Source organism: Pseudochaenichthys georgianus, chromosome 9 (genome assembly GCF_902827115.2).
Source record: "Pseudochaenichthys georgianus chromosome 9, fPseGeo1.2, whole genome shotgun sequence".
NCBI classification, from domain to species: domain Eukaryota; kingdom Metazoa; phylum Chordata; class Actinopteri; order Perciformes; family Channichthyidae; genus Pseudochaenichthys; species Pseudochaenichthys georgianus.
This window is the reverse complement of record NC_047511.1, coordinates 36426842-36449779: the sequence shown is the minus strand read 5'-3', so window position 1 is coordinate 36449779 and position 22938 is coordinate 36426842. Positions and strand designations below refer to the sequence as shown.

Genomic DNA, 22938 nt, shown 5'->3' with positions numbered 1-22938 from the left:
TGTGGACTATTTTAAGACGGGAACGGCACGAAACCGGGTCAAATAGGATTTGTCTCCTCTTCTGTAGGCTCTTTTTTTGCCTTCAGTTCAAATATTGGACTGTTTATTACATTACACCAAGCCCACCTTGGTCCCACATAGAGGTATTTTAAAAAGCTTCACAATGGAGAGAAGAGCTTTGACTTTGAAGGCGAAGATCCAGAAGCATCACCTTAAGACGGAAAATTTGGACCCTCGAAAGTGGATGACACAGGAGACAGTCGACGCGTTTTCTGACTTCATACTGAACAAGCACTCTGACAGAGAGACAGACAACAGCTTTGACAACCAGGAGATGTGTGAGTATGTGCAACACAACTAGAACAAGGTGGAAAATAAATAAATGTAATGTGGTCTTACAGAATAATGTACTCTTGTTCAGGATATATTATATTGTTTGAGTTGGAGTTAATTCTTAGCTAATCATTGTGGTGGAAGGACTGTATGCCCTATTTCTTTACAAGAAAACACATATTTACACAAGGCTGAAGCTACGGCCTTCTCTACCACAACACATGAAACAGAGACTCGCTCATCTCTGTTGACCTTACTGTTTGTTCCTTGCTGTTATTGTAAGCTCCTCACACATCATTTGGCCCGGTACATGCCCGGTTCTGTATAAAACAATATATATGTAAAATGCCATATGTGTTGTGCAGTGCTTGATGCAGAGAAGCAGTTTATGGAAGCTGCCAAGAGAAATGACGTGGAGACCATGAAGACTCTAGCAAGAGGGCTGAACGCCAATGTGAGGAATGTGGTGGGTAATGAGACATCTCAGTATCACACAAACAGACTGAAAGGCTGGTCTTTTGTAAAAGCTTCTGTAAAACACTGATGAAGTTGTTTGCAGGATAATAGGACGGCACTTCACTATGCAGTCGCTGGCAAAAACAAGGAGGCTGTGCAGCTTCTTCTGCAACGGAGGGTCAAGGTGGACCAAAAGGACAAGGTGGGAGGAAATACCTGCTTCTGAAAATGTAGGTTGCTATCAATAGCTCATGTAGTATTTTGAAGATATCACAACTTACCATTTCATATTCTGCATCTTATAGTACGGAGTGGCACCCATTCATCTGGCTGCCTGGTTTGGCAGTTTGGAGATCTTGAAGTTATTAGTGCAGGCTGGGGCCGAGCAGAAAGTTGAGAACGAGGTAACAAAATCCAGACTTTTGTTTTGCGGTTGATCAGTTACCAGGGGCGTTGCCTGGACCTGAAAACATTCTGGGATTAGCCCACAGTGGCCGCGGCGCTACAGTGGAATTTTCAACTGCAACACTCCCCACACGCACATACACAGTACACCCGCGACTGTCACAATGAAGGCTCGATAATCAGCTATAATCAGCATATAGGCAGGGCAGGGGTAAAGTGCTATTTTTTATGAGTGGGGGGCAGACCTCACCTCCTCTAGGGGGGTCCGGGGGGATGCTCCCCCGGGAAGATTTTTTTTTTTTTAAATATTGAAGTTAAAAGCATCAATCTGGTGCACTTTGAGAGCAACATTAAGAGAACTATGGATACATCTCTCAACACCCATATGAAATAGAACTGGAAACAGATTTACTATTTCTTTATGGATATTTTACAAATCACTCCTCTTTTAAACTCTATTCTTGTTTTACTGCCATATGGTATTTCATACCTGTTTTTCATTTATTCTCTTATTTTTTTTATAACTATAATGATCATATGAAGGTGTGCCGCGGAAATACTCTTTTGAATCATTTGTGACCAAACCGTTTAAGACCCACTGAGATAACTTAGACTAAAGTTAACTATCTAAACCCTCAGAGAGTCCTTTAGCTCACCTGAGTCCCTCAGTCTGAGAGGAGAGGACTCTCAGTCTGAGAGGAGAGGACTCTCCTCCAGCTTGTCGTGGAACAAACAGCTCCTTATGTCCGTTAGTGCAGCTACAGTAGCTAACCAGATGCTAACAACAAGGTCCCTGCTGGCACCGGTCTCTCCCTCTCTCTCTCTATCACACTTAAATGCACTATCGCCACACACACACAGAGCCGAGCTTGAATTACACAAGCACACGTTTATTTCCATGCAACTCTCTGATTGGTCTGGTGTCTTGCCTCTGTTGCATTCACTGAACACGGGAAATTACAGTCCTGCCGTCCTCTCTTGTGTCATGATGAGGTTCACGTAAAGCACGGTTAATGTATTATATTATTGAGGGAGAATTGTCCGGGGCTAAAGCCCCAAATGCCCAGGCCAGGCGACGCCACTGTCAGTTACCAACAGAAATGAACATGCAAACATTTGGCATTTTTTGCAACATTTATAAAACGAAATAAAGAGTCAATTCAATTGTATTATGTTTGATTTTGAACCTAACATTTGTATGCCTGTTTCATTATTATCATGAACCCAGAGGCTCTTGTTACTTCTGTTATATCATTGTGTTGGTTGCAGCACTGCTTCATAACAACACTGACTTAATTGTTCCACCTCAGGAAGGACTAAACATCATGCACTGTGCTGCTATCAATAACCAAACTGAAATCATAGAGTATATAATGAATGACCTGCAGATGAAAGAACTGGACAAAGAAGACCAGGTATCTACTTCACTCATTTTCATAAATCAACTTCATAATTCACTGTCTGAGTGATATCAAAGGTCTTGCAGTACATGTGGTTGTTTGTACCTCAATTATTGTATTTCAGTCAGGTCACCGGGCATTTGCATTGGCAGCAGCGCATGGGTGTGTTGAAATGTTGGACATGCTGATGGTGCCATATGACATGGGAACCATGAAGCCCAACAAGGTGTGTGTTGACTTGTTTATCTGTTGTTGGTTATTTATGCCAACACGTGTGTGTCACCCCTGCGATGAAGCACAGCCCTCTTTGATGCCAGGTGTTTCCCTCCCTCCCTTCTGCAGCGCGGAGACACGCCCCTGCACTTAGCTGCCAGGAACGGCCACCTGGCTGCCGTCCAATCGCTGCTGCAGAGCTTTGATACTCGGGATGAAGTCAATATGGTAGACAATCAGTGTAAACGTCCTCTCTATCACAGTTTGGTTTGTGACAGTGTGTGCTCACTGGCTTATCCACGGCTGGACAGTGGCTCCATTTAGGATTAATTAAGATGTATCAAACATGTACAGGCTACTATAATATAAGAAAGGCAAACTGTGTTAGGGCTTTAACTCCAGCTTTGTTTGGTAAACTTACTGAATTGAAATGACAGTCGTTACCTGTCAACGAATACTTTTTAAATAGCAGACTAGCAGAAAGCAATATTCAATATTTTTTAAATATAAATGGTCTAATACCTGTTCAGTGTACGAATGCCAATGGATTTCTGATTTCTAGTCGGTCTGAAACGTTTGTTTAAGTGTTGTGATAATAATCATTTAAAAATTATTTTCCACCTGAGAATAATATTCTGATTCTGTTATGGTTATTGCACCACTCCTATAAACATTTGTATTCATGGTTTGCATGTGGCAGGAAGGTGAGACAGCTCTGTACCAGGCTGCAGAACACGGTGAGGAAGAGTGTGCTCTGCTCCTATTGGAGGCTGGCTGCGACCCCAACATCCTCACAAAGGTACAAAGAGCCACTATACTGACAATAAATACACTTACCCTTCAGATTTGGTAATGTACGTACATATCTATATGCAACCCAACCTGGTCCCTAGCGTCAATTTGTGTTTATCCTGTGTTTATGATCCATACTAAATTAACCTACATTTGGCATTGTATATATATTTTGGATTTGCACCTTATTTTTTAGCTTAGATATTTTATATTTACGCTTTTCTCACTTTGCATTGCTAATGCTGCTAAGCAATTTCACTTGGCAAAAATACTAACTTAAACATTAGGTTTAAGTCTAACTCAAATATTAACTTAACATTTAAGCGACTGTGGGGTCGTAAAGACTGGATACAGCGCTATATAGGTACAGTCCATTGACCAAATCACTGACCTGATAGTGCCCTGCGGTCAATAATGGATTGCTCTCGAATGATTATATTTTGTAGGTAGGCATACAGCTAAACTTCTCTCTCTTTCAGGCCAATTGCAGTGCTCTCCATCCAGTTTCAGAAAAAGGAGACACATCTGTTGTCCAGCTCCTCTTAGGTTACAAAGCCCATACAGACTTCCAGAATCAGGTGAGCTAACACAATCTAGGTGGCAGCAGTACACTCTCTCTTGAGTTTTTGGTAACACGGATCACAAACACGCTGTGCAGCTGATATTCTGCCTGGATGCACCATTATAGTTTTACATATTTTTCTCCTACGCTAACATTTCATTTTTTGGGCTCATGTTGGATATTTTTGCTCTCAGAACCTAGAGGCTCCTCTCCACCTGGCAGTGAAGAACAGTCACATCCCTGTCATCCATTGTCTACTAAAGTCTGGTTGCAACGTCAATGTTACTGATAAGGTATGATCTTTTTAGTAACAGTAAATAAGATGTCAGTCGTATATGAAAATAAACAAATATGTGCTGCATTGTCCTGTCCTATCAGAGGTCCCAGACTGCCATGCATCTCGCTGCAGAGCTGGCCAGAACAGAAGTGGTGGAAATGCTTCTTAAATCAGGGCTGGATCCGACACTCAGGGACAGGGTAAGACTTCTCACAAACAGACTTTCTAAAGCTAACATAGTTAAGTTACCATTTATGTTACTCTTGTATATGTGCACACTTTTATCAGGTCTTAATCTTGGCCAAAATCATATGGTTGAGCCATCCAAAAGGCACACAAAAATATAATTCAAAGCAAAACAGCATGCATGCTTCATTGAAACTGTAAGTGTATTCATCTTGTTGTACATGTTGGATTGGGAGTAGCAGAACAAGACGGCCCTGGGTGTGGCAGCCAGAGCAGACGAGGTGATAATCGTTGACATGATCATCAAAGCAGAAAGATACTACGCCTGGAGGAAGGTGAAATCATACAAAAATGCATACTTTTTACGGTTTTCATGTGTGCCATTATCCATTCGTGAGGCCTTGAAATCAATGACTACATTCATCACAAATGATTGATTTCCTAGCGACAAATTCTAGATTGGTTGAATCCCCTCTAATACTATTAAAGCATCCACAGTGACAAATGCCTCACAATCCAGAAGCATTTGAAAGCAAATGTTCCATCAATTTAATTAAGGTCACGCCTGATTCCTTCCTCTTCTTGATTTAAAAAGTGTTTGACTCTGGCATTCATATAGCTAATTGTGTGTGTCTTTCCAATCATCTCTTTCCATGACCTATGCGCTCTCTGGCCTTTATCAATCTGCTGTCATAATTTAATTTCTCTTTCAGGCCAACCCAGAACTTAATGAGAGCATTCACAGCGAGTATCCGCTAAGGTTTAAACTCGACCACCGCTTTGAGACCAAGCAGCTCCGCTCCATGGCCTGGCGCCTGGCGTACGAGCTCCTGAAACCTGGAGACTGGAAAAGACTCGCTGAAAACTGGGGCTTCACTAAAGAGCAATTGTCGGCCATCGAGGAGCAGTGGACAGGTGCCATAACTCACACCAACTGGACACACTTTGCTGTTGACTGTGCATTCTCTGAACTAGTATAACTTATGGCACATTTCCACTGCAGCGGGGTAGCCCCGTTTAAGCGTCCCTAAGCGTCCTCCCTCAGGCCTCGGGCTGCCTCGCTGGCCGTCCGAGGCCGTGGCGCATTTCCATGCAGTTTAGGACCTGGGGTAGCAACGCAGTGTAGGCGGGGCGATCTGTGCAGAGACATCCTGGAACACTTTCACATTTCGAGTTGTTCCGTCGAGCTCCCGCTGGATTTTTATCATCCCAATTAGATGTAGGAACGTCGTCACCTCCTCGGTCGACCATGGTGTGCTTTTCTTTGACGTTGCCATTTTTGTAGCTCCTCCGTTTACAAAAATGCTGTGTATAAAAATGCTGCAAGCTTGCTTCTAGATATATATGCGACGCTAGGGATGATCTCGCGCGCGATCTTGTGATGATTCTCTCTGACCAATCAGCAGTCGAGAGTGTTGACGTCACAAGTTCAGCCCTGGCCCTGGACTGATAGAACCACGATTTTATGGGGCCGGAAAAAGTACCCGCTAGCCGGTGCTACGCTATATGGAAAGGCCACCAAAAACTGGCCTGGCCGCTTGAGGGCGATTAAGGACGCTTAAACAGGGCTACCCGCTGTTTGTTTAAAGGTCATGTCATGCTTTTCCGGTTATTACCCGTCCCCTTGTGTGTTATGAAGGTTTTTATGCATGTAAACAGTGTGCAGAGTCAAAACCCTCAAAGTACACCCTGTAGCGAGTAAAACTCTTAACACAGAAAATACCTCCCCAAAACGCCTCGTTGGAGATACGTCACTGTCCATTGTTTACTTCCTGGGTATCGTGACGTAGGAATGGCCAGTAGCCGCGCCCAGAGCTATGACGCGTTACGGTCATGCGGTACCCGGAACCAAATGGACAAATCCGTGGAGCCGTTACGTTAAGCCCCCGCTGATTGGTCCAAATTGACCAATTCACGGACTTCCTCACACACTAACACAGGGCCCTTCTTACTTCTCTTATTTTTCATTTCCTCGCTCCTCGGTCTCACCGGAAGTTGATTTGTCTGCGCCATCTTGAGTAGCGTCCCAATGGCCTTATTTTTCCCGGAGGACCGAGGAGCGAAAATGGAGGAGCTATAATCGAGGAACCACCAGACCATCCTTCGATGAAATCCTCAGACACTCGCCCCGCCCCCTTACTGTGTATCTCTCACTGATTGGACGATGCAGCGCATGCACTGATCTGATGCTTCTTGACATGAGAGCCGTTTCCCAGCGGAGTAAATAAAATACATGAAACTCACGAGAGTCACTCCACAGTTTATACTGTGTTTTGTTTCAATTCATGTTTCATTTAGTTACAAATATGTGATATATCTGAACAACAAAGTGGTCAAAAATCATTTTATTCATTTTTTGGAAACATTTTCATGATCGCTTTTTTCGTTTTACATTTTCATGTATTGTCATTTCCATTCAGTCATTAAGTGCTATTAAAATGTTAATGTGCTACATATCCACACAAACAAACAAAGTGTGCAATCCAATGAATGTTAATCTAACTGGGTTTTGATAGATAACATATCTCTTTTTCTTCTCTCAATTATTTTATTTCTATTGTGCACTCTAATCAATATTAATCCAACTAATGTTCGTTTATACATTTTAAGAATGGCGTTTATCTTTTTTGAGAATTAGTTCTTATTTTATTTTATTTATTTGGGTCTACAACAGATGATACAAATGTTTGTGTCAGTAAATGTGTACTAACAGAGGCGGGGGTGGAAACAACGGGGACAGAGCTGGCTGCTGTCAGACGATCAGCTGTATGAGAAACCAATCTGATTTTGGAAAATTGCACAATATAAATCTATTCTAGTAGACCTCAACAATGGAATTATGATCAGTGGAAATGGCCATGCCATGGGACCTTGTGTCATGCGTCATGTGTCCCCTCTGTGTAAAGACATTCTGAAAGTTAAAGGAAGAGATTCTCTCTTTTTGTCCTGATCCATTTCTATAAAAACCTGTCTGAAAATGAGCTGATCAGATTTTGGCCACATTATAAAGTCATAACGATGTTTTGGCTTGTGTAACCATTAGCCAATCACCAACCAAGGTAACCCCCCCCACCACCACCTTATCACCTGCATCTCCTCCTAGAGCACCATTGTGTTCTTTTTAACCAAATATCTCTCAGAGGGGCGTGGGGAGGGGCTCCATATTTTCATCTAAGGTAACAGAGAATCAGCACTTTTGAAACAGGGCTGAAACAGAGGGGATTATGGGATGCTACAATGCATGATCTGTTTGGTATTTCAAGCCAAGAGAGAGACATGTTTTGTATATATCGGAGACGTATAATAGGGGACCTTTAAATTCAAAGTTGTTTTCCTGGCTCGACAGTGTTGTGTGTTTGTCCACAGGTCAGCACAGCTATAAAGAGCATGGGAACAGGATGCTGCTGATCTGGCTCCACGGGGAGGAGTTGGCTGAGAGGAGCCCTGCGAAAGAGCTCTACCAGGGCCTAACCCTCACTGGGAACAGGAAAGCTGCAGGTACATTCAGTTTACTGCAAAATCTCAGTCCTGGGGATTTGTGCTGAAAATTGTATTAAGAAAATGTTAATTTGTCTTACAGATAGGATTCGGATGGAGGCAGAGAGTTCCAGCAAGAGCTGCAGCATTTCATAAGAATGAGCTCTGCAACATATGGACTGACATCAACGTCGTCTTAATAAAGTTTTCAATGATACAAGAAGTTAGCAGTAAAATAATTTATTTAGATCATCGAAATATGGCTTTGGTTTAGTAAAGAAAACAACCTGTGGTGTTGGACGGTCTTAATAGAAAACATCAATAAAATAAATACTTAAAACATGCATTTTAAAACATTACAGTACAGTCTCACCTGTGCATAATTTAAAAGTTTTTATAAAAATACATGTCCATTTTTCCATTCTACACTCCGTCAAGCTGGTATTAATAAAAACATTTCCATGTGCATTTCTAAACACCTGTACCTGTGTGGCTCTTTCCTGAGAAAAAAAAATGCAAACAACAAGGGCAAATTCACCCCAAAATAAAATGGACCAAATGTATGCCATGGCAACTATTTCTAGGTTTGTTGCATAGGATGTGTAACCATTTAAAATGTCACTAGGTAAAGAACACTTTCCATGCGATATGTGTGTGGTTAGTCAACCACTTTGATGGAGTGTACTTGGCACGTGTTGTTGTGTGTTCTGGAGGAGCTCCTGCCTGCGGAGGAGCTCTGGACCTGTTTGGAGGGACGGGGGAACTTAGCAGCTGTGGCCTGACCAATGGTGAGCTGGAAGAGAAGCAACAGGAAATGATCATCATTGGGTGAACACACAACATAACACAGGCTTACAGCGGTGATGCGCACTGTCCCGTACCTGAGTGACAGGATGATGGCGTTCAACGATCACAGAGCTCATGGGCGGAGCCACACCCATCACCTGGAGGTTGCTGCGTGCGGCCTTCAAGACGTCAGAGCGCGCAGTGATGCGAGCCGTTACCGTCTTTAAGGGTTTCTGTTGACTGGCTGTGATGACACGACCACCCCCCTGAATAACATAAACATTATAGCGTCATGTATAAATGTGATTACTGTAGTAAGACTTGCTCTAAACTTAATTCTGTGTCATTGTTCACCATTTTGATAACCATTTATTTGAAGCGTCATAGTTTCACATAGCTGTTGTGAAAGGTCACTGTCATTACCTGAAACAAGTTGTACCAGAGTCAATAGATCCGTGTGTGTAATGCTAACCTGTTTGTGGGGACTGGGAGCGCCCCCTAGTGGCAGGGAGCTGTGCACTACCGTAGTGGGAGGGATCATTTCTGCCCGGGACGTGGGAGCACCAGAACCCCTCTGAGAAACATTAATAAGGGAAAACAGGAACACTATTTATTTAAAAAATACTGTAAGAACATTTCTGTGTTAGCATCTTCATGAGTACAGTTCAGTGCGATGCCAGAATTTGTAGCAACAAACAAAAACGATTAGTTATAGAAAAAGAAATCGGTGATCATACAAAAGCATATTATCACAATTCAAAGGGTTTTTACATTTTATACAAGTGGATTCCGATCAAATTAGATATTTGATAAGAAATTGAAAAGCGTTATAGAGGAACTACGGTTTGTCAAAGAGTTTTCATTGGAAACTGTCTCACCATATCCTCTGCTTCACTGTGGGAAGGGTCTGGGCGGTCAAAGGGGACTGGGCTGAACCGGGAAGTAGGGATGGGAAATGTTGGCAGATGAGCCAATGAAGCAGAGCCAGGCTCATCCTGGGGAGGTGGAACATCTACAGAAACAACAAACAAGGCTTCATGATATCCTCCACAACAGCTATATAAACACTACAAAACAGATTGACAATTTTTGCCAAGTCTGAAGGTCTCTAAAAAATAAAGTGTATAATTTGGTGTTCGGGTCTGGGGAGACCCATCAGAATTGTTTTGGGTGACTCGAGGTCAAATTTGGCCCAATCAAGATTCATATTTGACTTTCGACACCCCAGCCCCACCCCCTTCATCCACTGTAACAATAATTGTTCACAACATGCACCTGGTCTCCCCTCCCTCTGCCCCCCTCCCCCCACCGGAACTCGACCTTTCTCAAAGAATATGTAAACTAACACTTGAACCTAAATACACACATGTGGTGTAATGTGTTTCGGGCATATAAGTAATAATAAGTTAGTTATGATGTAGTTAAAACTAGGGCTGCTCGATTATGGCAAAAATCATAATCTCGATTATTTGGGTCAATAATTGATATCACGTTTATTAAAAACGATTATCCATTTACTTTGAAAACATACATTTATTGGAGAACATTTTTTTGAACAGTATGTTTTTAACAGTTGATTACCCTGAACTTTAAGTATAATTCAACTGACAAACCAATAAAAAAAAAAAAATACAAAAATAATCGTTTTATTTCGATTACGTTGTTTTCGTAATCGTTGCCAGCCATAATCGTAATTGCGATTAAAATACGATTAATTGAGCAGCCCTAGTTAAAACAATATTGGATGATAGTCATTTTTCTTGTGTGTTTTGGACGGAGATAAATCATGGGTCAAAATGTACCCGTGAACACCGTGAACGGTAACAGCTTTTGAACACAACACAAGGGTTGATTATGCATAACTCTTATAATATATCTGCTCTATATCAACGTCGCAGTTTGACACATCACATAATGAAATGCGTTTTAGGTTGCAAGACTCATTAAACCTAAAAGCAGATGGATGAACAGAAGACCATGCAAGAGTTCATTTGCACAAGCTAAAAACAGTGAGATCCATCTTCCGCAGCCACGTGCTCACCAGAAATAGCTCGAGAACAGCAGAACAGAACCGTGGCCTGATCCTGACTTTTGTTGCACGCTGATGGGAAGGTTTAATGCCGTTAATAACTGTGTAATAAATACCTGGCTGCTAAATCCTAAGAACTGTTACAGGATGTGTATTTTTTTTTAATTATGTAACTTTTTATTTTTTATTATATCATAACTTAGTACTTTTTTTTTTTAAATGTATGTCACATATTTAACATTATGTAACATTAAGCTGTCTGTGGCTCTTTTTCCTGCTGTAACCACGCACATTTCCCCTCTGTGGGACTAATAAAGGTATTCTGATTACATCTAGTGCTAAAGGCATGAAACCTTAGATCTGTCCTTACTGGTGTTAATGGGACTGTGTGCAGGTGATGGTGTAACACTGTGAGCTTTCAGTGCAAGCACTGAGCTTATTATTACTTTGTTGTTTAAATGCCTTGTGAACATTAGCAGTTTTGACCTGTTGCATTTCAATTTGGCTACAGATGAAAGTGCCATTATCTGCTCCAAGGTTTATGATTGTGTCAAAACGCCAAAAAGAGAAACAGGATAGTCAAAAGTCAAGAGGAGAAGAAACGATTTTCCTGTGATCCACTTTTGAAATAATCCTGTCACGACATTGGAGAAAAACACATTTTCTCATTGGTGTTTTGAATGTTGACAGAGATATCCATGAACAGTGTTGTAAACTATAGCATCAGTCCCTTATGTTGCTTCACAAGTTAAAGTATGTGTTTTGTCGTTGTAAAGTTATCGATTCATTATTTTAGTCAATTGTTGTAACTTCTTAGACGTGATATATGATGTTACGTTGCTTGGATGCAATAGAGTAAAGAAGCATATGGCCTTTTACCTGGCCAAGAAAGAGCTGCACTTGGTACTCATCCAAACTCACTAAACACAGACTAGGGAATATTTTTTTATTTGAATTATTTCTTTTCTTGAATGTATGTCTTATTTTCTTTCTATTAATTATTGCTTTGGACCTTCGTGTGAGTGTAAAATAAATTGAATTCCAATGTCCTATATTGTCCCAAGCCCTTAACCCTATATCCACAACACTAACATACCCCTAAAGAGCAGCGATGACATGATTCAATAAATGTTGCAAAATGCTATTTCACTTTTCCAGCCAATCTTTCCGTGTCACATTAAGGTTGTAACCTGTTCAAAGTACCCCTTAGTTAGCACTCAGCACATCCATTGACTCACTCTTCCTTTACATGAGTCAGTGAATGACTTCACGAAAAGTCATTCACTAATTGGAGAAATGTTGTTTCTCTCCGTCTTGATAGCTGAGCTGAATCAATGCGGCACAGACGCAATGCCTTTATGCTTTGTTGAATAGAGCTGGGGTCTATTTATGTAGTTACTGGGCTTGTGATGTCATTCAATTACCGACCGTGCTGATCATGAGCCGGTTGCTCCAGTCGTCCCTCTGTAGTTTGAAACATGCCGAGAGCCTCCATGTTGAGAGCACACACGCCCCTCATGAAGGCTTTCTTCATAGACTCTTCATAGCGCTCTCGCTCCAGTCGCAGTCTCTGAATCTCAGCCTGAGCCCCCTCTACAGCCTCGCAGTGCTGCGAGACAGGTGGCAGAGGAGGGAAACAATCAATCATTCATCACAGAATACATCACGGCCTAAAACACCTGTTCATTTCATTGCTTTCATTATTATGCTTTTGTTTTGCCCCCATATGTTACAACACTAATAACAACATTTCCTCTATTTAACCTCAATCTATAAATCAAGATACGTGTGGCTGGGATTCTTACAATAAGTCACATATCATTTCAGCAATGCAGCGACACTATACTGTTTCGTATCGGGCACTACTGTTTCACGCCATAACACTATTAAAACACCTGAACTTTTTAAAGAACATCCATAAACATTCATCCGTTTGCATTTTGCTAATTATTTATCTAATACAGTACATCATTCCATTAACTTGCAGGGGTAGACATTAAGGGTAAAATGTACCACTGGCCCCACCATTGTAACCAGTGGCCCCACCATTGTAACCACTGGCCCGGAGCATTCGTCCAAAGAAATCGACTACTAATGAAGAAAATGAACACATTTGTTGCAATAGTAATTTATGCAACTACATTACTACTTGTACTACAACATTATATTGTGGTCATTGTTAAAAAATGTCTGCCATTATCATTATTATGAGTATTATTATTTGTATAATGCGCTTTCTGCCTTCCCGTCATTAGAAATCTAATGGCTATATAACAGATTAGATTAGAGCCTTCATTATCCTAAACTGCTAACTCCCTATAGCCAATATACCTTATATTTTCTACTCTTCACTTACTTCAGCATTGATGTACAGAGCCGACAAAAGACCTTGTTTATATCATCATATTGAAGCCAACTCCATCGATCAAGCCAGTGTGGCTGAAACCATATTGAAGCCAACTCCATCGATCAAGCCAGTGTGGCTGAAACTTTCTCTCCCTCTTCTTCTCCTACTCCCTGTCACTCTCCTTGAACTCTTCCGGTGACAGTCTTTTATTTGAAGATTGTTTTTTGCCCGGCACTTGGCCGGTTACCGCTGGTATTAAAAACATTTTGGCGAATGGTTAGGTGGCGAGAAAGTCTGTAGTGAACGAGCGCGCTCCCACTCACGGGACAACTGCCTCACGAAACGCTATGTTGTAGCGTTAATAAACTAAACGATTTAACAAAATTGCTATTCAAAATACCAATACCACAGGACCAGTTATTTTTTTAAAGCAATATGTTTAGCGGCCGGAGCGGACAAGTGGAAAGTACGTTATGCTGGCCTAAATAGTATCTAAATAGTGCTTCCGGGCCTTGACTTGTATATACAGGGATGCAAACTCATCAGGTATGAAAAAGGTGACAAGGATCCGAGCCCCCCGACCCCACGGAATATCGGCTTTAAAATTAGGAATAACAGATGATTTTAGCCGTCAGAACAACTAAAGCAGCAGTGTTAATAAGAACAGAAACACCAAAGAGTCACATCTAATATAAATATATATAAAAGCATTTATTTTAATAGTGTAGCAGTGAGTTTAACATTTTGGCAGCACTGTTGAGCATTTTGAAAATGTATTTTCATGCCTCTGTGCAAGGCTTAGTCTTTCTATCTTTATAGCCACTGGTGTAAAGTAACTAAGTTCATAAACTCAAGTACTACTTGGGTACAATTTTGAGATACTTGTACTTTATTTAAGTATTTCAATGTTTCTTTTGCTACTTTGTACTTCTAATCCACTACAGTTCAGAGGTACATGGTGTACTTTTCCTCCACTACATGTATTTAATACCTTTAGTTACTTCACAGATGTGGATGAATGATGTGAAATCTAATCAAGTGTTGAATCAGACTTTAGTTCCACCTGGAGTAAATCCACCAGCTACCCTGCAGTATACAAAGTCATTCAGACTAGCTGCACCTTCACCAGCTTTGAGAACACTTTCATGATCAATCATTATAAAACATATCATATATATTATTCTGAAATGGACCAATCTGCACAATGACTACTTTTACTGTCGCTACTTTAATACTTTTACTTGAGGAACATTTTGAATGCAGTACTTTTACTGTAACAGAGTATTCCTACACTCTGGTGCTTCTAGTACAAGACCTAAGTACTTCTACTTTTACTGTCGCTACTTTAACTATATTTTGATGATACTACTTTTGTACTTTTATTTGAGGAACATTTTGATTGCAGGATTGTTCCTACATTCTGGTACTTCTACTTTAACTCAAGTACAAGACCTGGGTACTTCTACTTTTACTCAAGTACAAGATATATACTTATACCACCTCCGTTTATAGCCTATGAAAAAAACTAATAGAAAACGAAGGCTAAAGCTAACGTTAGCAGATAGTGATGCTAGTTTGCTAGTTAAGTTTGCTCAACGATAATATTGCGACAGACAAACTTTTCAGTGCACATCACGCTCTGCCGCTCCGACAGGGAGCTCTGCTCTGAACACCTGAACGGCCGTTCTAACAGCTGTTCACCAGCGGTCCAGTCTGTACCACAGTGACTCCGGACAACACAGTTAATATTAACGAACGCACCCGTAGGTAATGTAGCTGCTGAAGATAGACACTCATTGTGGAGCAGCAGAGCCTTATTATACATCCATGAGCAGAGCCGACAGGCAGGAAGACTCGAGCACACAGCTCGCGCTTCATTATAATATATACAAAAAGAACACCATGCGTGTCATGATGGCACATAGCAGCTTGCGGCCGCAGATTACTCCGGGTCCCAGACCCCCCCCCCCCATACCCCAAAAAATATTTTTATTGCAGATCTACATGAATCACACAAACGACCTATTTTGGATTCAAAACGGCGAATTTCGCCAAAAGGTGACAAGTTTGCATCCCTGATATAGCCTCTTCTTGCACTATCTTTTTTAATTTATATTTACTTGCACATCTCAAAACATTCTCTTGCACTATTTTATCCGTTTTATTTGTTCTATGATAATGTTGCACTATTGAAGGAGCCTGTGACCTAAGTTCTTCATTGCCATATCTACAATGTAGCTAATGAGCACATGACAATAAAACCTTGAAACTCGCTGAGTTACCTCTGCCAGCTTGGCCTCGTACTCTGCAGATAGGCGGGTGCACACCTCTTCTGCCCGCGCGCGACAGGCCCGCTCCACCTTGACCTTCCAGTGTTTCTGGATCAGGGTCTGCCAGCCGAACCACACCTTCTTCTTCAGCTGCAGATTGTAGTGCTGCTGCGCTACCCGAGCAGCATGAGCCTAGCAGGGAACCACAACACCATGAAAATATTCACAAGGAACTAATTACACCCATAATTCCTTCTTGTGTGGTGCGGTACATTCTCTCTTGTGGCGCTTCTGGGCAATGGTTTGGACCAAAATGATGTCCTCCAGTATATTTAGCTTTTTAAAGAAATGGCATAAACAGCTATTTTGTAAATGTAGAAAATGTAACGCATTTGTTAGTTTGATAACATTATGGTGTGAGAGGGAACATCTTGCTCATTGCTGCATGTACAGAATCACACGTGTACATTTTGTGAGAGGGAATATTAGTGAAAAATATGGCATATGCATGTTCAGTGTGCGGTGACATAGTGATGCATGGGTCGGTAACTCATGCAGAGAGTTGTCATTAGCATAAACCATTAAACTGCACTAACAGTAATCTAGCAATTTTAAGATACATTTACTACCATTCATTTTACATGTATTTCCCTAAAAAAGCAACGAAACAAATACTTTTTTAACTTTGTGATTAAACCTGACAAACACCAAAGATCATACCCTCGAGTGAGGATTTTAAATCAGGCTTCATAGACGATCATAAGATGTTGAGACATTACATGTGATGCTCATCTGAACACACACACGTTACTTTAATGTTGTTCTAAAAGCCTGTAGGAAGCATCACAAGGCCATCAGTTTACCTCCTCTTTGGCCTCAGTGAGCTTCAGTCTCCAGTGGGTGAAGGCCCTCATTTTTTCATGCTTTTCTTTTTGTCTCTCCAGCACCTGGCTCAGGTTCGCAATCACCTGAGGGAGGAAAAACCTGACTTGTCAGTCTAAAACGAGGACAAAGTTGTCACCAGAACTTCTCTCAAGTTCTTAATGCACATAAGAATTAGAGACATGATGTGCAATAACAAAGAGATGTGGGGCTGATAGTTTAGACATGGAATAAGCTCACCCAGTCCTGCAACCAGAAGGTAACATCTTAGTCTGATACTGAATCCATATTCAACCCAACGGCACATTATCTACAGGAGAAAGAAAGTAAAGTCACCTCGTCTTTCCTCTGGTTGGAGGTCTCGTAGGTGTGTAGCAGTCCCTTCAGGCCGTCTATCTCTGATCTCAGGCCAGCTGACTGGACTTCATACCTCTCCTTCTCCTTCCTTATCTCCAGCTTGTGTTTCTCCATGAAGGCCAGCTTCCACTTTCTGAGCTCCGTCAGCACATTTGACTAATTAGGAAATAAAGGGTGGGACAGTCACAATGTGTTCATTACCCAGATTTAGTCAAAATGGACATATAATCCATTTCAAATTAGATTGACAGGTGTGCCTTACAGAGGTCTAGAAGAGGCTACCACATGCAGCCCCTAAAACAGAAATATATAGTACATTTGGCTCTAGAAGCAAATCATTTGACCTAAGCTAAATATCTACATGCTTAAACACTTTATCATGTTGCCTTTAGTGTACACATAAGTCTAGTAAGAGAGAGATATTGTTATGACATGCAACAAAGATCTCATGTTTGAAATTAAACCGGGGATGTTTAAGTTATGTAGCATGAGCAGTTAACACTTGTCTACCAATCTCTACACGGTCAAACAATCAACATCCGCTCATGGGGCGGGGTGGCGCAGTGGGCTGTGCGTTTGATCATCAAATCAAGGGGGCGTTGGGGAACTCCAGTTCGAAACCGTAGTGTCCTTGGGCAAGACACTTCACCCGAATTTGCTCCTGTGGGTACTGTCCACAGTACATGACCATTATGTGTGTGTAATGTGTATTTGTAAGGAGCGCTTTGAGAGTCATTAAAAAAGCGCTATAATAAATATAAGGATTATTTATTATTATCCACAAATGTCAAGATGTGTGGCTTATCCCGAAGGTGAAACAGCAGACAACACGTTCTGTGAGTCAAGAAAACTGAAAGAGTCTCAACTCAACTTCCCATGTCCAGGAACTCACCTCCTCCAAAACCACTCCACTGGGAGACACAATAAAAAGGTCACTGGCGCCATGAAAAGAAGAGCTGTCATCGTATTCAGTAAGCCTTTCTAGGACTTTACATTCCCTTTATATTCTCTGACCTCCTCCTCACCATCACTTACGTAAATTGCCCACAGTATTACTGACATTTAATCTATCTCAGTCAAACTGTCTCATTGCATGAGTGTGGGAAATATCAATATAAGCTGAATACATGCATGCAGATTTCAGTTGCTCAAACCAGTACATTATGTATCATTAGATATACTCTGAAACTAACTGTGTTGGTGACAAATAAACAAAATCAAAGCGTTTCAGCAATTTCCAGCATTACTTATTTTAGGTTGTGTAAATGAACCTCTGTTAAACTAAAACATCTATGTCACAAACTGCATAAAAGCAAACTGCTTCTAGATTGCTCTGATAAAAGTTTAAATAATACTCTGTTGTACCATAGATTTTTATATTATGGATAACTTGAATTCTCATTTCAGTATATCAAGAACAAACCTGCCAGCTTGCGTCGACTCTGCTGTAAACGGCTAAAACACACTGTCGCAATTATTATTATTCAGCATTGTGAGAGCCCTATATATAGCCCTGCGCCGTTATCTATGGTCCGCTCTCAAGCAGTCAGCCAATGAGGGCCATTACATTGATTGAGTGTGTAGGGACAGTTCTACAGTATGAGAGAGCACACTAACCTTCAGGTTGTTGCTCCACGTATCAAGAATGTTCTCCATCTTGCTTATGTTTTCCTCCGAGATAAACATTTCTGTCACAGCAGACTCGAGGGGGTCTGGGCTGTTTGACCCAGACCCCTCAGACACCGTCGGTCCCCTCTCTGAGGCAGCGTTAGAGGGCACCGACGCCCTGCTAGACAACTGTCCTGCCGTCTCCTCAGCTGGAAGGCAAAAGAAACGCAGAAAAAAAAGGATATTATTCGAAATATTGCAACTGTGTGACCTTTGAATTAAAAAAACGTATGTTATATCAAGATAAATTAATATAAAATCGGGCCCAACCGTTTTGGTTATTTTATTAAATTTACCCTGAGAGGCACTTGAGTGTGTGGAGGGTTCAACAATTAAGGGGGAGACCTGTGTTGACCTCACACTCCTGCTCGAATGCCTTCCATCTGTAGCTTGAGTCGCAGTATCTGACAACAGACAAGGAAGAGAGAGGAAGGTGCAATGGTAAATACTTAAAGAGGGAATGTTGCTTGAATACATTTTTAACCTGGAAAAAGTAAGTGAAATTCAAAGTTAAAATGTGAAAGCCAGAAAGACGGTTCAAGAACAAAAAAGGTGATGGTGAGAATGCTGAATAAGATGAGCATGGCTCCTCGTCCAGGAATGCATTTAAGTCAATATCTTAATTAAATCCTGCAGCGGGAAGAGAAAGCCTGCACTCTAAAGAGCAGTGCGGGCAGAGAGCCAGGAGATCATTACCAATCGGCCGTCTGCTCTCTACATCCCAGTGCACTACTCCATGACAGTGAAAGCACTAAACCTCCAATGAGAGCTGCAGCTAGAGCTGGGGAGGGGGAGATGGACTGTTTAAGATGTGGGTATCGTAGGGGAAACAGATAGGGGGTACAAATCGGACAGACTATCTTATGCATCTTGGGTTACATTCTGAAAATACGAGGCTGATAAACACAACCTATTCTATGTTGCGATGCCAAATCCTTTTTTGACTGCTGTTCATTTGATGGGGGTAGTGTGTGTGTGTGTGTGTGTGTGTGTGTGTGTGTGTGTGTGTGTGTGTGTGTGTGTGTGTGTGTGTGTGTGTGTGTGTGTGTGTGTGTGTGTGTGTGTGTGTGTGTGTGCGCCCCACATACAAGGGGAACCCAAGATACCTGCTGGGCACATTGATTTGGTGTCATCTTTTCTCTGGGAACACCGAGCCTCTGCAGATAGATGGGAGGTGCCTAAGCGCTGCACGTGAGAACTGGTGGGTCTGTCAGGCCTAGTGGTGACCACAGCATAGCGGAGGAGCTCCTCATACTCATCCTGTTGATCCATAAACAATTGATAAAGAAAAAGTGGGCTCAAGTGTCCATAAATGACTATATCTATCTATAAATACAGGGATTTACAGTCTGTATCTTATTTCCATAGCAATTTTTCCTATTGGTTATAAGTGCATTATATTTAAGTCATCATCAACAATTTGGGGATATATTTCCCAGATCTGAGAGATGTGACAATCATAAAAGGCACATTCAGTTTTGTTTTTCTTTATCCACCTGAAGCTCAGAGGAGACAGAGCTCCCCCGATCAGAGTCCTTTGGCAGAACAGGACTGGTCGGTTCTTCTTCGTCTGAGGACATCTAGACACAAACATGTTTACAAATGTAAAAAGATGGAATGTGTAAGTTTAAGGACACAACTAGAGCACAAACTATCAATGGCGTGCCCACCGAGTCACAATAAATAGCAGTATATTAAATTAATTTGATTCTGAATACTGAATACAAATATATGTTGGTGTATAGGTGTGGTTCTTTTAAATCATAGAGAAAATGATAATGTTTATTAAGAAGAAGCACTAAAACCCAATAAAAATAGGTGGATATGATACAACTATATTTGTGTGTGTTTTTAATAAAATGGGTGCCACATAAGACACATTTATTATAATTATTTTAGCATTATTTACACTAATGTTAGCGAGTTTGCACGGAGGTATTGAAATAAATAACATTGGTTTAACATTGTAATTCAACGACAATGTATTGATGGTCCCTAAGTGGGAGGAAGGGTTTGGTTGCAAGCTAACCCTCTTTTACAGACTGTTTGAAGCTGAGGAGGAAGACGCTGCTGGATCACGTGGTTGTTTGGTAGGCAATAAACTCTCACCTGTAAATTATGTCAACTAAACTACAAAACAGGACTTACTTGTGCTAGTGCAACTTCCTCTACAGTTACTGCAAGTTACGATATTTCTTGCTTACTGACCTTTAAATATAAAGTCTATGTTAGTAACTGACATATCAATTATGTGTTAGCTACGTAGTTTTGTAAGAAAATGTAAAGCAAACGTCACATTTAAAAAAACGTGCTTTCGATACACACTTCATGGAACAAGTGAGTTAGCATTATCGCTGATACAAAGTATAACTATAGTAAATAGTACCCTAACGTTACCCAGCAAATAGGTGTACATTTACGCTACTTTCGGAGATCTTTAAGTTACCTTTTTGTATATGTATTTGCAGTCTACCTCACTTCTCCGTTTCCCAAGTTAGTCCGTCAGTTAGAAAACGCTTGCTTTGCCATTTCAAACCAAGTGACTCTTAAACAACAGACTCTATGATTGGCTACTGTACCATCAGCACCCTGCTACATCAACTCTCATTGGGTACAATGTTTCCGTGGTAACGGTAAGCGGAACAACGCTGAGTCCCCCAGCTGTAACCACAACAGTACTAACAAAAAGGTCCACTTCAGCTTTTTTCTGTGATTTTGAAAATAAAGTGCATTCGGTTAACGATTAGTGTGACATCCAGTACCAGCTTAAGTGAGTAATATGGTACTTTTTGTGTTTTATATTAGGAGGACTCGTAGCCTATTGCCAACAGACACACCCCCACACACACAATAGGATCTAGTATTTCACAACAATGAAAAAAAATAATGGTAAAGGTATACCTCTTTATACATTGTTGTGTAAAACTAGGATTGTCATTCATTTATTATTCACAATCCAATAAGGGTGTTTGAAACACATAGGCATCTTCAAATCAGTGCCCATTGATATCACATATGGGAGCAAGCATTGTTTCCAATCTGTGTATCAGCACAGTAGCTTGGCGTGCTGAACAAAGATTAACTGATTACATTGCCACAAGGAAGCAAGCTTATCTTTCCAAAGAAGGTTTAAGTTCCCGAGGGAATACCACCACCCTGTGAAACTATCAGTTGCCATTTCTCTGTTGTTAACAAAGACAAACACAGAGTAAACAATGGTTCAAAAACGGAATAACAGCAATGTCTCAACCCCCTGAAGACCCAGTGCTTGACAGTATTAAGGCACATATGTGGGATAGGACTCACGGCGTGGCAGTCCTGCGCTAGGACGGACTCTCTGGAGAGAATAGACATATGGTCGCTCTCAGCCGTGGCAGAGCTGCAAACAGTACTGTTGGGCGGGAGCCTCCTCACCACCTGGCTCTGAGTACTTCACTCTCCAAAGGTGTCCTGTAAGCATTGTCCTGAAACCTGCAGGCTGACGTTGGAAAGGGGGAACGTGTGGTTGTGACATTGGTGAGATGGTGACAGTGCAGTAATTCCCCCTTTAAGAAACAGCAGTTTCAACGTGAAATGGTCTCATACTGAAACATTCCATATCAAATATGTATAAACAAAATGATCATATTTTGCAAGCACCGCCTGGCAAAGACACCCACACACATTTCATTATTACCTGTCTTGACTGTTGACGCAGGCTGTGAATTTGAACCAGAAGCGTGAGGCGCAGAGGATAATCCTGCTGCTCTGTGGGGAGTGAACGTTTCCTGTTGAATGACAGGAAGCTGTAGCTCTCACAGATGATTTATTTCCATTTTCGAGCAGATGATTCACATGTTTTGAAAGGTTTTGGTGATGTTTTCATCACAGTTTCTCTTTTAGGGTGGCTATTTTGTCATCCAAAAACCAACTTGGCTTTCGGTGCTCTGGTCGTGCCGTTGATGTTAAACTGCACATTTGTCGGTGCTTGCCTGCTTTTATTCAGTCATTACAACAACATCTGGTTAGACACAGACAACTGCAAGGTGTGTCTATGCTTTATGGAAGGCTTTGTTTTTGTTTTACTTCAAAAGAACATTACATAAAAGCCAACTGTTGGTCTGGTTTACTTAACCTCTTTTTTTGTGTTTGTTTGTTGTTAATGTTTTGTACCATTAATCACATCCTTTTTGTTGCCTCATGTGAAAATAAATACATTTACAGTCTATCAAATTATTCATAAAATAATATGCTTATTTAAAATGAATAATATTAAATGATCAAGTAAAAAATCCACTGTTATGATTAGTAGAAATCACATACAGTCCGTGAACTCATCAGCAGGTCTTTTGAACCACATTTAGACGTTGATGAAATAATACACAATAGTCTAACTGAGTTTAAAAACAATAGAGACAGATGTCTATAGTCTACCCACTCTGTATAGTGTTTTTCTTTTGATCCAGACAAAGGTAATAAGCCATACTGTTGATATTGGTTGGATTAAAGCAAGTTTGCC

At 41.1% G+C, this 22938-nt stretch overlaps 2 protein-coding genes across 4 annotated transcripts; one reads left to right on the top strand and one right to left on the bottom strand.

The window, feature by feature from the left end:
• Nucleotides 1-163: 163 nt before the first annotated feature.
• Nucleotides 164-8441, top strand: ankdd1b (ankyrin repeat and death domain containing 1B). Its single transcript, XM_034090364.2, has 15 exons — nt 164-338; nt 699-799; nt 893-991; nt 1095-1193; nt 2505-2609; nt 2719-2820; nt 2937-3035; nt 3508-3606; nt 4079-4177; nt 4356-4454; nt 4540-4638; nt 4864-4959; nt 5338-5539; nt 7991-8122; nt 8205-8441. The coding sequence occupies exons 1-15, from the start codon at nt 164-166 to the stop codon at nt 8255-8257; spliced, it is 1659 nt and encodes a 552-aa protein (XP_033946255.1). The 3' UTR covers nt 8258-8441.
• Nucleotides 8325-22205, bottom strand: poc5 (POC5 centriolar protein homolog (Chlamydomonas)). Of its 3 annotated transcripts, XM_034090361.2 has the most exons (14): nt 22117-22205; nt 21747-21918; nt 19937-20020; nt 19547-19700; nt 18737-18844; nt 18390-18589; nt 16752-16928; nt 16397-16501; nt 15546-15725; nt 12345-12525; nt 9766-9899; nt 9360-9461; nt 8983-9153; nt 8325-8894 (listed from the first exon to the last, which is right to left on the bottom strand). In XM_034090361.2, exons 2-14 carry the CDS (start codon nt 21792-21794, stop codon nt 8760-8762), a joined length of 1779 nt encoding a protein of 592 aa, XP_033946252.1. In that variant the 5' UTR covers nt 21795-21918; nt 22117-22205; the 3' UTR covers nt 8325-8759. The 3 variants fall into 3 exon arrangements, with proteins under 3 accessions (XP_033946252.1, XP_033946254.1, XP_033946253.1); XM_034090363.2 differs by lacking the exon at nt 21747-21918 and having other exon boundaries at nt 22117-22161; XM_034090362.2 differs by lacking the exons at nt 21747-21918; nt 22117-22205 and adding an exon at nt 20887-20961.
• Nucleotides 22206-22938: the final 733 nt, after the last annotated feature.

What these genes read in the sequence shown, in the direction of transcription:
- ankdd1b (XM_034090364.2), top strand. Translation starts at nt 164, where the DNA reads ATGGAGAGAAGAGCTTTGACTTTGAAGGCGAAGATCCAGAAGCATCAC. An exon ending in AGCAGAAAGTTGAGAACGAG is followed by an intron (nt 1,194 to 2,504) that starts GTAACAAAATCC and finishes GTTCCACCTCAG; the next exon opens with GAAGGACTAAACATCATGCA. An exon ending in GAACCATGAAGCCCAACAAG is followed by an intron (nt 2,821 to 2,936) that starts GTGTGTGTTGAC and finishes TCCCTTCTGCAG; the next exon opens with CGCGGAGACACGCCCCTGCA.
- poc5 (XM_034090361.2), bottom strand. Translation starts at nt 21,794, where the DNA reads ATGTCTATTCTCTCCAGAGAGTCCGTCCTAGCGCAGGACTGCCACGCC. An exon ending in ACACTCAAGTGCCTCTCAGG is followed by an intron (nt 18,590 to 18,736) that starts GTAAATTTAATA and finishes TTTGCCTTCCAG; the next exon opens with CTGAGGAGACGGCAGGACAG. An exon ending in CTCCCAGTCCCCACAAACAG is followed by an intron (nt 9,154 to 9,359) that starts GTTAGCATTACA and finishes TATGTTATTCAG; the next exon opens with GGGGGTGGTCGTGTCATCAC.